The sequence below is a fragment of the Oncorhynchus mykiss genome, chromosome 2, assembly GCF_057628025.1.
Source record: "Oncorhynchus mykiss isolate SJ-2025 chromosome 2, ASM5762802v1, whole genome shotgun sequence".
In the NCBI taxonomy this organism is placed as follows: Eukaryota; Metazoa; Chordata; class Actinopteri; order Salmoniformes; family Salmonidae; genus Oncorhynchus; species Oncorhynchus mykiss.
Window position 1 is genome coordinate 91,175,375 of NC_143023.1, and position 14,367 is coordinate 91,189,741.

At 42.5% G+C, this 14,367-nt stretch overlaps 1 protein-coding gene across 3 annotated transcripts in view; it reads left to right on the forward strand.

Annotated features, from left to right (window-relative positions):
* Window positions 1-14,367, forward strand: part of cep290 (centrosomal protein 290) — a 58,732-nt gene that overhangs the window by 28,079 nt on the left and 16,286 nt on the right. For all 3 annotated transcript variants that reach the window (XM_036958919.2, XM_036958904.2, XM_090212343.1), the window contains exons 31-38: window positions 567-731; window positions 5,844-5,951; window positions 7,474-7,608; window positions 7,826-8,095; window positions 9,501-9,608; window positions 11,710-11,909; window positions 12,256-12,469; window positions 13,966-14,103. In XM_036958919.2, coding sequence (XP_036814814.2) covers window positions 567-731; window positions 5,844-5,951; window positions 7,474-7,608; window positions 7,826-8,095; window positions 9,501-9,608; window positions 11,710-11,909; window positions 12,256-12,469; window positions 13,966-14,103 — 1,338 coding nt within the window. The remainder of the gene's footprint in view (window positions 1-566; window positions 732-5,843; window positions 5,952-7,473; window positions 7,609-7,825; window positions 8,096-9,500; window positions 9,609-11,709; window positions 11,910-12,255; window positions 12,470-13,965; window positions 14,104-14,367) is intronic.

A 14,367-nucleotide genomic window follows, 5' to 3' on the forward strand; every position in this document is an offset into this window, starting at 1 on the left:
AATGGCGGCGAGGTTTACACCACTCAAGCGGACGCTTGGCATTGAGTATGTTGATCTTAGGCTTGTGTGAGGCTGCTTGGCCATGAAAACCCATTTCATGAAGCTCCCGACGATCACAGTTCTTGTGCTGACATTACTTCCATAGGCAGTTTGGAACTCAGTAGTGAGTGTTGCAACCGAGGACAGACAATTTTTACGCTCTACGGGCTTCAGCACTTGGCTGTCCCGTACTGTAAGCTTGTGTGGCCTACTAAATTCGCGACTGATCCGTTGTTGCTCCTAGTCGTTTCCACTTCACAATAACAGCACTTATAGTTGACTGGGGCAGCTCTAGCAAGAATAAATATATATATAGTGTAAATGATCCTTGGTATGACCATCTATTGCAATCCTTCTGTCATTGTATAGCTTTTCTTCCCCTCCTCACCAAACTCCAGTAGTAGAACTTTCCCTCTTCACCAAACTCCAGTAGTGGAACTTTCCCTCCTCACCAAACTCCAGTCTATTGTCTTCCATGGGAAAATGTGTTTTTCCTCATGTTGTCTACTCTATATGAATGTTCTCAGGTGAACGAGTGGCACAAGAAAATAGAGGAGGTCAGACTGCAGGAGCTGAGACGGGGCCGGGAGCTGGGGGTCCAGAGAGAGGAGATCAGTTACCTGAGGAGCCTGGTGGCCGAGCAGGAGAGAACCATCCGTACCCTGGAGGAAGACAGCGTACAGCAGCACACTGTGAGAAGAGAAAATACACACTTCAGACAGACACAACATCTAGTGAAATTGTATTTGTCACGTGCGCTGAATACAATGGGTGTAAACTTGCTTTCTCATGAGCCCTTCCCAACGATGCAGAGTTAAAAAATATTAATAAAAAGGAAAATAGTAACACAAGGAATATAATAGACAAGAATGGAGCTATATACAGGGAGTACCAGTACCAGATCAATGTGGAGCTATATACAGGGAGTACCAGTACAATGTGGAGCTACAGTGGGGAGAACAAGTATTTCATCCACTGCCGATTTTGCAGGTTTTCCTACTTACAAAGCATGTAGAGGTCTGTAATTTTTATCCAGAAAATCACATTGTATGATTTTAACTTCTTGAGTGTAGGGGGCAGGATTTTCGTTTTTGGCACAAAAAAAACATACCCATTTGAAACTGCCTATTTCTTGGGCTCAGAAACTAGAATATGCATATAATTGTCAGATTAGGATAGAAAACACTCTAAACTTTCCAAAACTGTCAAAATACTGTCTGTGAGTATAACATAACTGATATTGCAGGCGAAAACCTGAGGAAAATCCAACCTGGAAGTGCTGTTTTTCCTGAAATCTCTCTGTTCCATTGGATGACTTTTCTCCATTTAAAGGGATATCAACGAGAGTCTTTAGACATAGTTTCAGGCTTTTATTTTGAAAAATGAGCGAGAAAGATCACATCGCGTCAGTGGATAGCTGGGTGTTCAGAGTTTTGCTTGCGCAACAGAGTGGGGCAACCATTGTCTCTTCCTCTCCTACTGAAAAAGATACAGTCCTGGTTGATATATTATAGATTATATATTTTAAAAACAACCTGAGGATTGATTATTAAAAAAAAAGTATGACATGTTTCTGTGGACATTACGGATACTATTTGGAATTTTTGTCTGCGATGTCGTGACTGCTCGAGCCTGTGGATTTCTGAACATAACGCGGCAAACAAATGGAGGTATATTGGATATAAAAAATAATCTTTATGGAACAAAAGGAACATTTATTGTGTAACTGGGAGTCTAGTGAGTGCAAACATCCGAAGATCATCAAAGGTTAGCGATTTCATTTATTGCTTTTCTGACTTTTGTGACCAATCTACTTGGCTGCTAGTGTTTGTAATATTTTGTCTACTGAGAGAGATGTTCTTACATAAACGCTTGTTGTGCTTTCGCCGAAAAGCTGTATTTAAATCTGACACGCCTGGTGGATTAACAACAAACTAAGCTGTGTTTTGCTATATTGCACTTTTGATTTCATGAAAATTAAATATTTTTAGTCATTTAATTTGAATTTGGCACACTGCAATTCAGCGGGTGTTGATGAAAATGATCCCGCTAACGGGAAAGGGTGCGTCAAGAAGTTAAGTAATTAATTTGCATTTTATTGCATGACATAAGTATTTGATCACCTACCAACCAGTAAGAACTCCGGCTCTCACAGACCTGTTAGTTTTTCTTTAAGAAGCCCTCCTGTTCTCCACTCATTACCTGTATTAACTGCACCTGTTTGAACTTGTTACCTGTATAAAAGACACCTGTCCACACACTCAATCAAACAGACTCCAAACTCTCCACAATGGCCAAGACCAGAGAGCTGTGTAAGGACATCAGGGCTAAAATTGTAGACCTGCACAAGGCTGGGATGGGCTACATGACAATAGGCAAGCAGCTTGGTGAGAAGGCAACAGCTGTTGGCGCAATTATTAGAAAATGGAAGAAGTTCAAGATGACGGTCAATTACCCTCTGTCTGGGGCTCCATGCAAGATCTCACCTTGTGGGGCATCAATGATCATGAGGAACATGAGGGATCAGCCCAGAACTACATGGCAGGACCTGGTCAATGACCTGAAGAGAGCTGAGATCGCAGTCTCAAAGAAAACCATTAGTAACACACTACGCCGTCATGGATTAAAATCTTGCAGCGCACGCAAGGTCCCCCTGCTCAAGCCAGCGCATGTCCAGGCCCATCTGAAGTTTGCCAATGACCATCTGGATGATCCAGAGGAGGAATGGGAGAAGGTCATGTGGTCTGATGAGACAAAAATAGAGCTTTTTGGTCTAAACTCCACTCGCTGTGTTTGGAGGAAGAAGAAGGCTGAGTACATCCCCAAGAACAACATCCCAACCATGAAGCATGGAGGTGGACACATCATTCTTTGGGGATGCTTTTCTGCAAAGGGGACAGGACGACTGCACCGTATTGAGGGGAGGATGGATGGGGCCATGTATCGCGAGATCTTGGCCAGCAACCTCCTTCCCTCAGTAAGAGCATTGAAGATGGGTCGTGGCTGGGTCTTCCAGCATGACAATAACAAGAGACACACAGCCAGGGCAACTAAGGAGTGGCTCCATAAGAAGCATCTCAAGGTCCTGGAGTGGCCTAGCCAGTCTCCAGACCTGAACCCAATAGAAAATCTTTGGAGGGAGCTGAAAGTCCATATTGCCCAGCGACAGCCCCGAAACCTGAAGGATCTGGAGAAGGTCTGTAAGGAGGAGTGGGCAAAAATCCCTGCTGCAGTGTGTGCAACCCTGGTCAAGAACTACAGGAAACGTATGATCTCTGTAATTGCAAACAAAGGTTTCTGTACCAAATATTACTTTTCTGATGTATCAAATACTTATGTCATGCAATAAAATGCAAATTAATTACTTAAAAATCATACAATGTGATTTTCTGGATTTTTGTTTTAGATTCTGTCTCTCACAGTTGAAGTGTGATAAAAATGATAAAAATTACAGACCTCTGCATGCTTTGTAAGTAGGAAAACCTGCAAAATCGTCAGTGTATCAAATACTTGTTCTCCCCACTATATACAGGGAGTACCAGTACCAGATCAATGTGCAGAGGTATTTGAGGTAGATATGTACGTGAAGGCAGGGTAAAGTGACTAGGCATCAGGATAGATAATAATAAGGTATTTGAGGTAGATATGTAAATGAAGGCAGGGTAAAGTGACTAGGCATCAGGATAGATAATAATAAGGTATTTGAGGTAGATATGTAAATGAAGGCAGGGTAAAGTGACTAGGCATCAGGATAGATAACAATAAGGTATTTGAGGTAGATATGTAAATGAAGGCAGGGTAAAGTGACTAGGCATCAGGATAGATAATAATAATGTATTTGAGGTAGATATGTAAATGAAGGCAGGGTAAAGTGACTAGGCATCAGGATAGATAATAATAAGGTATTTGAGGTAGATATGTACATGAAGGCTGGGTAAAGTGACTAGGCATCAGGATAGATAATAATAAGGTATTTGAGGTAGATATGTACGTGAAGGCAGGGTAAAGTGACTAGGCATCAGGATAGATAATAATAAGGTATTTGAGGTAGATATGTACGTGAAGGCTGGGTAAAGTGACTAGGCATCAGGATAGATAATAATAAGGTATTTGAGGTAGATATGTAAATGAAGGCAGGGTAAAGTGACTAGGCATCAGGATAGATAATAATAAGGTATTTGAGGTAGATATGTAAATGAAGGCAGGGTAAAGTGACTAGGCATCAGGATAGATAATAATAAGGTATTTGAGGTAGATATGTACGTGAAGGCAGGGTAAAGTGACTAGGCATCAGGATAGATAATAATAAGGTATTTGAGGTAGATATGTACGTGAAGGCAGGGTAAAGTGACTAGGCATCAGGATAGATAATAATAAGGTATTTGAGGTAGATATGTACGTGAAGGCAGGGTAAAGTGACTAGGCATCAGGATAGATAATAATAATGTATTTGAGGTAGATATGTAAATGAAGGCAGGGTAAAGTGACTAGGCATCAGGATAGATAATAATAAGGTATTTGAGGTAGATATGTACGTGAAGGCAGGGTAAAGTGACTAGGCATCAGGATAGATAATAATAAGGTATTTGAGGTAGATATGTACGTGAAGGCAGGGTAAAGTGACTAGGCATCAGGATATGATAAAGTAAAATAAAGAACCGAATAGCAGCAGCATACAGACACTTTCTACAGACAGAGAGAGAGACATAAATTGAATGAACATTCACATATTCACAAATTTTGGTAATTATAAATGTGAGTGGAGCAATTTCATGTGTTTAAAATTTTCATTTGTCTTCAGTAAATTGATGAATCTGTTTATATTTGTCTTCAGTGAATTTATGAATCTGTTTACAATTTGTCATCAGTGAATTTATGAATCTGTAACGTCATCGCCCCATGACATTGGACTTTATAGTGTAACGTCATCACCCCCATGGCATTGGGCTTTATAGTGTAACGTCATCGCCCCATGACATTGGGCTTTATAGTGTAACGTCATCCCCCCCATGGCATTGGGCTTTATAGTGTAACGTCATCGCCCCCATGACATTGGGCTTTATAGTGTAACGTCAACACCCTCATGGCATTGGGCTTTATAGTGTAACGTCATCCCCCCATGGCATTGGGCTTTATAGTGTAACGTCATCACCCCCATGACATTGGGCTTTATATTGTAACGTCATCACCCCCATGACATTGGGCTTTATAGTGTAACGTCAACACCCTCATGGCATTGGGCTTTATAGTGTAACGTCATCACCCCCATGGCATTGGGCTTTATAGAGTAACGTCATCGCCCCCATGGCATTGGGCTTTTTAGAGTAACGTCATCACCCCCATGACATTGGGCTTTATAGTGTAACGTCATCACCCCCATGGCATTGGGCTTTATAGTGTAATGTATCTCCCCATGAGAGTCAGTCATAATCAGAACAAGAGGAGAACATAGAGGACTTGTTGTCTCTATTTATGTGTTTGATGCTCAGATGGTTTAGTTTTATGCCCCTAAAAATACAGTGCTCCAGATGGACTCCCTAAATACTAGTACTGTTGGCTTCAGACCATGTTCTCCAGATCTTGCTATGCTAGGACAATGGTTGTGTCCAAAAGGGCACCCTATTCTCTATAAAGTGCACTGCTTTTTACCAGAGCCCTACATGGGCCCTAGTCAAAGTAGTGTATATAGGAAATAGGATGCCATTTGGGACACAGACAAAGTCACAATGGCATGATGACAGAGCTCTGTTTAACAGACACTCACAAAGACAGACATTCACACAGTCTGTGTCCCCCCTCCCCAGGTTCAGGAGGAACGTCAGATGTTGTGGGATCAGAGAGAGGTGGAGTTGGAGCGCCAGCTGGATCTTTATGAGAAACAGCAGAACCTAATCATAGGCTCTGCCCAGAAGGTCCTGTCTAACACCAAACAGACACACACTGGTTGTGCCCCAAATGGTATTCTATATACTGTAGGGTATAGGGTGCCATTTGGGACACAGACTCTGACATTCATTTACTGTACACTAGCCTCCCCACTGTCTGCCAATCGGAATGAATTTAACGTTTTGTTTCTGGTTGTTTTATTTATATTTTTTATTTTAACTTAATTTAAGAATGGCAAGTTGGTTAATAACAAATTATTATTTACAATGACGGCCTACCCCAGCCAAACCCTAGCCCGGATGACGCTGGGCCAATTGTGCGCCGCCCTATGTATTTCCCAATCATGGCCGGTTGTGATACAGCCTGGAATCAGGGTCTGGGTCTGTAGTGATCTCTAGCACTGAGATGGAGTGTCGTAGACCGCTGCGTCACTCGGGAGCCCAGGTTAAAGAAGGATATTTAAGCCTTGATACAATTGAGACATGGATTGTGTATGCGTGCCATTCAGAAGGTGAATAGTCAAGAACTGCAACGCTGCTGAGTATTTCACATTGAACAGTTTCCCATGTGTATCAAGAATGTTCCACCACCCAAAGGACATTCAGCCGACTTGACACAATTGTGGGAAGCATTGGAGTCAACATGGGCCAGCATCCCTGTGGAACGCTTTTGACACCTTGTAGAGTCCATGCTCCTATGAATTGAGGCTGTTCTGAGGGAGGGGGTATAACTCAATATTAGGAATGTGTTCCTAATGTTTGGTATACTCAGTGTATGTACTTGAATGCTCAATATCAACTGTATTTTCAATAAATAATCTAGTCACACATGATTAGGGTTGCAAAGCTACCAGTAATTTACCAAAGTTACTGAAATCTTCAGTAATTTTGGTAATTAACAGAAAATATATGGCCATCTATCGTAACTTTGGTAATTTATAAAAAAAATTAAAAAATGATAGTATTCATTTTTTATATCTGTGTCCATGTTATCCATGCGTTTCTAGACCACATGGTTCAAGAGAAAATAGCCTAATTAATGAAAAAAGTATCTAGTCAACAATGGCATTATTTTCAATTAACTTTGCAACTCTTCCAACTTTTGCATTTTTTCACGACTGCCACCAGTTTGATGCCAAAACATTGACAGCAAATACATATTGACCGTTTTTTTTTTTCTTCACTTTTATTTATTTTACTAAGTAAATACCAATTGTATTCACTAATTTGATGGTTTATATTTAGGATATGTTTAACAGATTTGTCATTTTATTTTATAAAAAAATTATAAATGATTTCATATATTTTTCATGTGATAAGGCCACACAGAGGGCCCGAGATAATTAGACACCTGTAATAACATTCTTGAAAGATACCAAGATTCTGGTAGTTTACTGGTGAACTTACAAATTTTCCATCTTTGCTTTGTAACCCTAGATTTGATACTGTATATTACTCATAACTCACAAGGTCACAAACTGCTTGCTACCAAGTCAACCAAGGATTTGGACTCCTCCTCTCAGTTAATCCCAGTGTGTATTGTATGTAGTTTGAGGAGGCTACCGGAGCCTTGCCAGACGCAAGCCTTCCCCTGGCCCACCAGCTGGACTTTGCCCTGAGGAAAATCAAAGAGCATGTCCGCACCATCCTGGAGACCCAGGCCACCTGCAAAACTCTAGATGAGGTGATTATACTGTAGCATGTATTTGTTTACAATATTATTACTTACCCCACAGTTGACACACAGGAAATGCCTTAAACACACATTATGGTGGACGATCACACCACATGCCTTAGAGCACCATCCCTTGTAAAAGATTGTAAAAGGCAAGTATAAAAGTAAGTCTAAACGTGATTCATCTATGAGGCTGTCTCTCTTCTGTTCCACTCTCCCTGAGCAGAAGCTGAAGGAGAAGGAATCTGCCCTGTGGAAGGCAGAGCAGAACATCCTCTCCAGGGACCGGGTAATCAATGAGCTGCGTCTGCGGCTCCCTGCGGCTGCAGACAGGGAGAGGCTCTTGGCAGACCTGGCCAAGCACCAGGAGGACCAGAGGGAGAGCCAGCCGGCCCTGAAGGTGGCCCACCAGACCATCAACAACCTGCAGGGACGCCTGGACCAAAAGGAGGAGGTCCTTAAGAAGTACCAGAACCTACTGGCCCGGGCTAGACAGGTACAGCAGGGGGTAGAGAACTATAGGATTTCTAGGAAGCAACAAGCCTGCTAAGTGTATCTGCATTTGATGCACAATTTGTGGTTGATGTTCAGATTTAAACACCAAATGGCCATTTAGACATATTAGAAAGTGTTAGAGAAAAAGGGGGTGCGAGAAGTTGTTTTAACTGTCTCCGTGTGGACACCTGCTTGTCAAACATCTCATTCCAAAATCATGGACATTAATATGGAGTTGGCCCCCCATTGTTGACATAACAGCATTCCACTAGATGTTGGAACATTGCTGCAGGGGACTTGCTTCCATTCAATCACAAGAGCATTAGTGAGGTCAAGCACTGATGTTGGGCGATTAGGCCTGGCTCGCAGTCGGCATTCCAATTCATCCCAAAGGTGTTCGATGGGGTTGAGGTCAGTGCTCTGTGCAGGCCAGTCAAAGTTCTTCCACACCGATCTCGACAAAACATTTCTGTATGGACCTCGCTTTGTGCACTGGGGCATTGTCATGCTCAACAGGAAAGGGCCTTCCCCAAACTGTTGCCACAAAGTTGGAAGCACAGAACAGTCTAGATTGTCATTGTATGCTGTAGTGTTAAGATTTCCCTTCACTGGAACTAAGGGGCCTAGCCCGAACCATTATTCCTCCTCCCCAAAACATTACAGTTGACACTATGCATTGGGGCAGGTAGTGTTCTCCTGGCATCCACCAAACCTAGATTAGTCCGTCGGACTGCCAGATGGTGAAGCATGATTCATCACTACAGAGAACGCGTTTCCACTGCTCCAGAGTCCAATGGCGGCGGCTTTACAGCACTCCAACCCGACGCTTGGCATTGTGCGTGGTGATCTTAGGCTTGTGTGCGTCTGCTCGACCATGGAACCCCATTTCATGAAGCTCCCAACGAAGAGTTATTGTGCTGACGTTGCTTCCAAAAGCACTTTGGAACTCAGTAGTGAATGTTGCAACCGAGGACAGAAGATTTTTACACTTCATCACTCAGTGGTCCCGTTCTGTGGGCTTGTGTGGCCTACCAACGGCTGAGCCATTGTTGCTCTTAGACATTTCCACTTCACAATAACAGCACTTACAGTTGACCGGGGCAGCTCTGATGAACTGACTTGTTGGAAAGGTAGCATCCTATGACTGTGCCACGTTGAAAGTAACTGAGCTCTTCAGTAAGGCCATTCTACTGCCAATCTTTGTCTACAGAGATGCATGCCTGTATGCTCGATTTTATACACCTTTTATACACCTGTCAGCAATGGGTGTGACTGAAATTGCTGAATCCACAAATTTGAAAGGGTGTCCACATACTTTTGTATATATAGTGTATCCTTATATGGCTGTGGTGTGTACTGTTGGTTATATTGGTTCTGACTGCTGTGGCCTCCTAAATTAACCCCAGGAGCAGGAGGATATCACCAGGAGACATGAAGAGGAGATGAGGACACTGCACCAGAAACTGGACCTGCACACTGACACCTCCCTTGACCGCTTCAAACAGACCGCACTGGTATGTAGCCCAGCCTAGCTCTACCATGGCTCTCTCTTGGTCTGTGTTAGGGTTACAACGTTTCAGAAACTTTCTCTGGCTTTTCAGATATTCTGGTCTTAGGATTCGTATTTGGTAGGATCATTGATGTCTACCATCAATGCAAGATTGCTATGGACTTTTATCATGTTACTCACTATTCTTTATTTGTCCCGGTAAAAAGATCATTCCAACAATTCTGTACCTTTTGAAAGTGTAACTTGGTCAAAATAAACATTTGCTTTCACCTTATTTTAACACTCTGTCATAAAAAGCACATGTTCAGCTTCATAAAGAACATGTTTTCCCATCTCAAGAGGTTAAATAAAAAGACTATAGTATGTGTTTATGAAGTGCCAAATAAAGTAACAGGGTTGACCGCTCAGTTTTTCATCACAAAACACCAGAAAATGTCCAAAAAGCGTCTAACAAGCCCACCTGCTTTCACACTATTATTTGACTATTAGATGTTCAATGTTTCTTTTGAAAAAAAACAGTTTTTTAAGGAATATTAGAACGAGAGTTTTGTTCATGTAACAGGGTTGACCTTAAAATGAGGGATCTGGTTTCAGAGCTGGTCATGGGTGCACCTCAGCCACGCTCAAGGTTCTAAACGATATCTTAACCGCCATCGATAAGAAACAATACTGTGCAGCCGTATTCATTGACCTGGCCAAGGCTTTCGACTCTGTCAATCACCACATCCTCATCGGCAGACTCAACAGCCTTGGTTTCTCAAATGATTGCCTCGTCTGGTTCACCAACTACTTCTCTGATAGAGTTCAGTGTGTAAAATCTGAGGGCCTGTTGACCGGGCCTCTGGCAGTCTCTATGGGGGTGCCACAGGGTTCAATTCTTGGGCCGACTCTCTTCTCTGTATATATCAATGATGTCGTTCTTGCTGCTGGTGAGTTTCTGATCCACCTCTACGCAGACGACACCATTCTGTATACTTCTGGCCCTTCTTTGGACACTGTGTTAACAACCCGCCAGACGAGCTTCAATGCCATACAACTTCCGTGGCCTCCAACTGCTTAAATACAAGTAAAACTAAATGCATGCTCTTCAACCGATCGCTGCCTGCACCTGCCCACCCGTCCAGCATCACTACTCTGGACGGTTCTGACTTAGAATATGTGGACAACTACAAATACCTAGGTGTCTGGTTAGACTGTAAACTCTCCTTCTAGACTCACATAAAACATCTCCAATCCAAAGTTAAATCTAGAATTGGCTTTCTATTTCGCAACAAAGCATCCTTCATTCATGCTGCCAAACATACCCTTTACCCTCGACTTTGGCGATGTCATTTACAAAATAGCCTCCAACACCTTACTCAACAAATTGGATGCAGTCTAGCACAATGCCATCCGTTTTGTCACCAAAGCCCCATATATTACCCACCACTGCGACCTGTACGCTCTCGTTGGCTGGCCCTCGCTTCATACTCCTCGCCAAACCCACTGGCTCCAGGTCATCTACAAGACCCTGCTTTGCAACCATGGCCTATTTATTGCCTTTACCTCCCTTACCTCACCTCATTTGCTCACATTGAATATATACTTATTTTTCTGTATTGACTGTGTGTTTGTTTTACTCCATGTGTAACTTTGTGTTGTTATATGTGTCGAACTGCTTTGCTTTATCTTGGCCAGGTCGCAGTTGTGAATGAGAACTTGTTCTCAACTTGCCTTCCTGGTTAAATTAAGGTGAAATTTAAAAAATAATAATAATAATTTTCAGGAATAACTTTGTCAAAGCATCTAAAATAACTACTAGTGCTTTATAATGATAGACATTTTAGATTAAGTGGGTTGAAATCTTCCTAGAAGTGACACAGTGTTGGATGGACAGGTCAAAATGCTGAATTTTGGCACTTTAGCAAGCCGTTATTTATATAAGAAACCGGTTGTATTGAATTTTCCATGTGTTCTATATTAAAGGACACTTCATTTAATATAACAGGCTTTTGCAATTAAATATTGGTGCACAATTTCTACTTAAATATCAAAGAGATGCAAAAGGCACTGTTTTCCTGGAACGACCCAAAAATCTCTTCTGTTAATCTCCTTGTTGTCCCCAGGAGTTAATGAAGAAGCCCACCATAACGGTGCCGACCACCAAGCACCTGGTTCGCCTAGCTGAGATGGAACAGACGGTGGTGGAACAAGACCGCTCTCTGTCCTCCATGACCGACCGGCTGAAGGGCCTCATTGCAGAGCTGGACAGGCAGAGAAACCTCACAGCCATGCAGGCCAAAGAGCACGCCTCAGAGAGGGCTAAGTAAGTCACTGGCTGGCTTAAGATGCACACCAAAGATACTCAGTGCTAAGCTACATACATTGTTTACCTGATCTGTCATGTAATTGAGAATTGAGATCTGCATTTACGTTGGCCTACTGTATGTGATCAGGAATAGTGAATTTGATGGCATCCCAGGCCTAGGAAAAGTTAGAAAGAAACAATAAATGATAAAGCTATATGTAAACTAGGATTAGGCTTGTTTAACTCACAAAATGTTGATTCTTTAGTTGTCTTTGTCAATAATTTCATCCTATCTATACAAACTGTGTTTAACCAATTTGACCTGTGCCCTGTGTTTAGCTTAACCCCACTGTGTGTGTTCCAGGCTGGAGGAGCGTCATGCAGCCCAGGCCAAAGCTATGTCAGGGGAGGCTGAGGAGCAGCGGGCTCAGCTGGGTCAGATGGAGAAGGAGCTGCACTACCTCCGCACAGAGCTGGAGGCCCAGAAACAGGCCAACATCCGCTCGCCCAGCAACACCATGAAGAACCTGGTGGAGAGACTCAAAGCACAGCTCAACCAGAAAGAGAAACAACTGAAGGTGAAGACTAGGAAGATACAGTTGTGGCCAGATATATTGGCACCCTTGCACCTTTCTTAAATAATTCCCTATTTCTTCTCAAATAAGTTGATGGTCATGTACTCTTATAATCTCCACCCGGCACAGCCAGAAGAGGACTGACCACCCCTCAGAGCCTGGTGCCTCTCTAGGTTTCTTCCTACATTCCTGCCTTTCTACGCTGGATTTTCTAGGGAGTTTTTCCTAGCCACCGTGCTTCTACATCTACATTGCTTGCTGTTTGGGGTTTTAAGCTGGTTTTCTGTATAAGCACTTTGTAACAACTGCTGATGTAAAAAGGTCTTTAAAAATAAATGTGATTGAATTTGATTAATTGAAAACTTTTGGCCACCACACCTTGTTATTGGAATTTCAACATTGCAGAACAAATGGCATGGACAAAATTATTGGCATCCCAGAGCTAGTACTTGGTTGCACAGCCTTTGGCCAAGATAACTGCAGACAAACACAAACCATCAATGAGCTTGTCTACTGACAATGTTGCCCACTTTTCAGCAGCAAACTGCTAAAATTCTTCAATGTTTGACGGGTTCCTTCCACCAACTACTGTTTTCAGATCTCGCCATAGGTTATGGATGTGATTCAGATCTGGACTCTTCGCTAGCCACTCCAGAACAGTCCAGCATCTCTTAACCATTCCTAGGTGGTTTTTAATGTGTGTTTGGGGTCATTGTCCTGCTCTAAGACCCGAAACCTTCAATGGAGACCCGGTTTCAATGTTCAACTCAGTGTCCAAAAACTGGGTCGCCTTTGAAGGTTATGGGTCTTCCAGCAGGACAGCAACCCCAAGCACACATAAAAAGCACTCTGGAATGGTTCAAAAAGAAACGCTGGACTGTTCTGGAGTGGCCAGTGAAGAGTCCAGATCTGAATCACATCCATAACCTATGGCGAGAGCTGGAAACAGTAGTTGGTGCAGTGCACCCTTCAAACATTAAAGAATTAGAGCAGAGTGGGCCAAATTGCCTGTAGAATGGTGCAGCAAGCTCATTGATGACTACAAGAAGCATTTGTTGGAAGTTATCTTGGCCAAAGGCTGTGCAACCAAGTAAAGGCTCCGGGGTGCCAATAATTTTGTCCATGCCATTTGTGAAATTAAAATTGTCAACGTAAGTTTACAAAAATAAAATTGGTTCTGAAATGTTGAAATTCCAATAACAAGGTGTGGAGACCAAAAGTGTATTTAAAAAAAATGGCAGCTCATTTTAGGAGAAATAGGGAATTATTTGAGAAAAGTGCAAGGGTGCCAATATATTTGGCCACTACTGTGTTTGTTGGTCTTATGGTCTGCTCTCTATAGAACTGTGTTAGTGTAATTATAGCATCTTGGGAGCATGAACATGACTGCCAAACGTCACAATAGACTGACTAAACAGACCGGAACTATATTATGCCTCTCCACTTCATCCTATCTATCTCCCTTTCCCTTTTTCCCCCTTTCTCTCTCTTTCTCTCAGGCTCTGAGTAAGGCCCTGTTGGCGCTGAGGGCAGAGATGACGTCCCATGCGGAGCAGCAGATCATAGCCAATGCATCTCACAGAGAGGATAGCCTCAATGTCCAGCTGCTGGTAGACAAGCATACCAAGGACCTCAAGGTTGGTCCCCATCATTCTCTCAGTCTCATAGCATATTAGGTACCGTGCTATTAATGAACTAGTGCTTACATAATTTCAAACCCTTAAAACACAATCTGCTAACACTCGTAAGTGATAGAGGGTTTATCTTTCCTGATAAGTGTTAAGAATTCCAGTCATGACACATAATCAGCATGTTATGCTGCACATGTTTTTATATCCCAATTATCAATACAGAATAACTTTTGTCAAGTCGCACAGTATCCCTTGAATGCATACCAATCT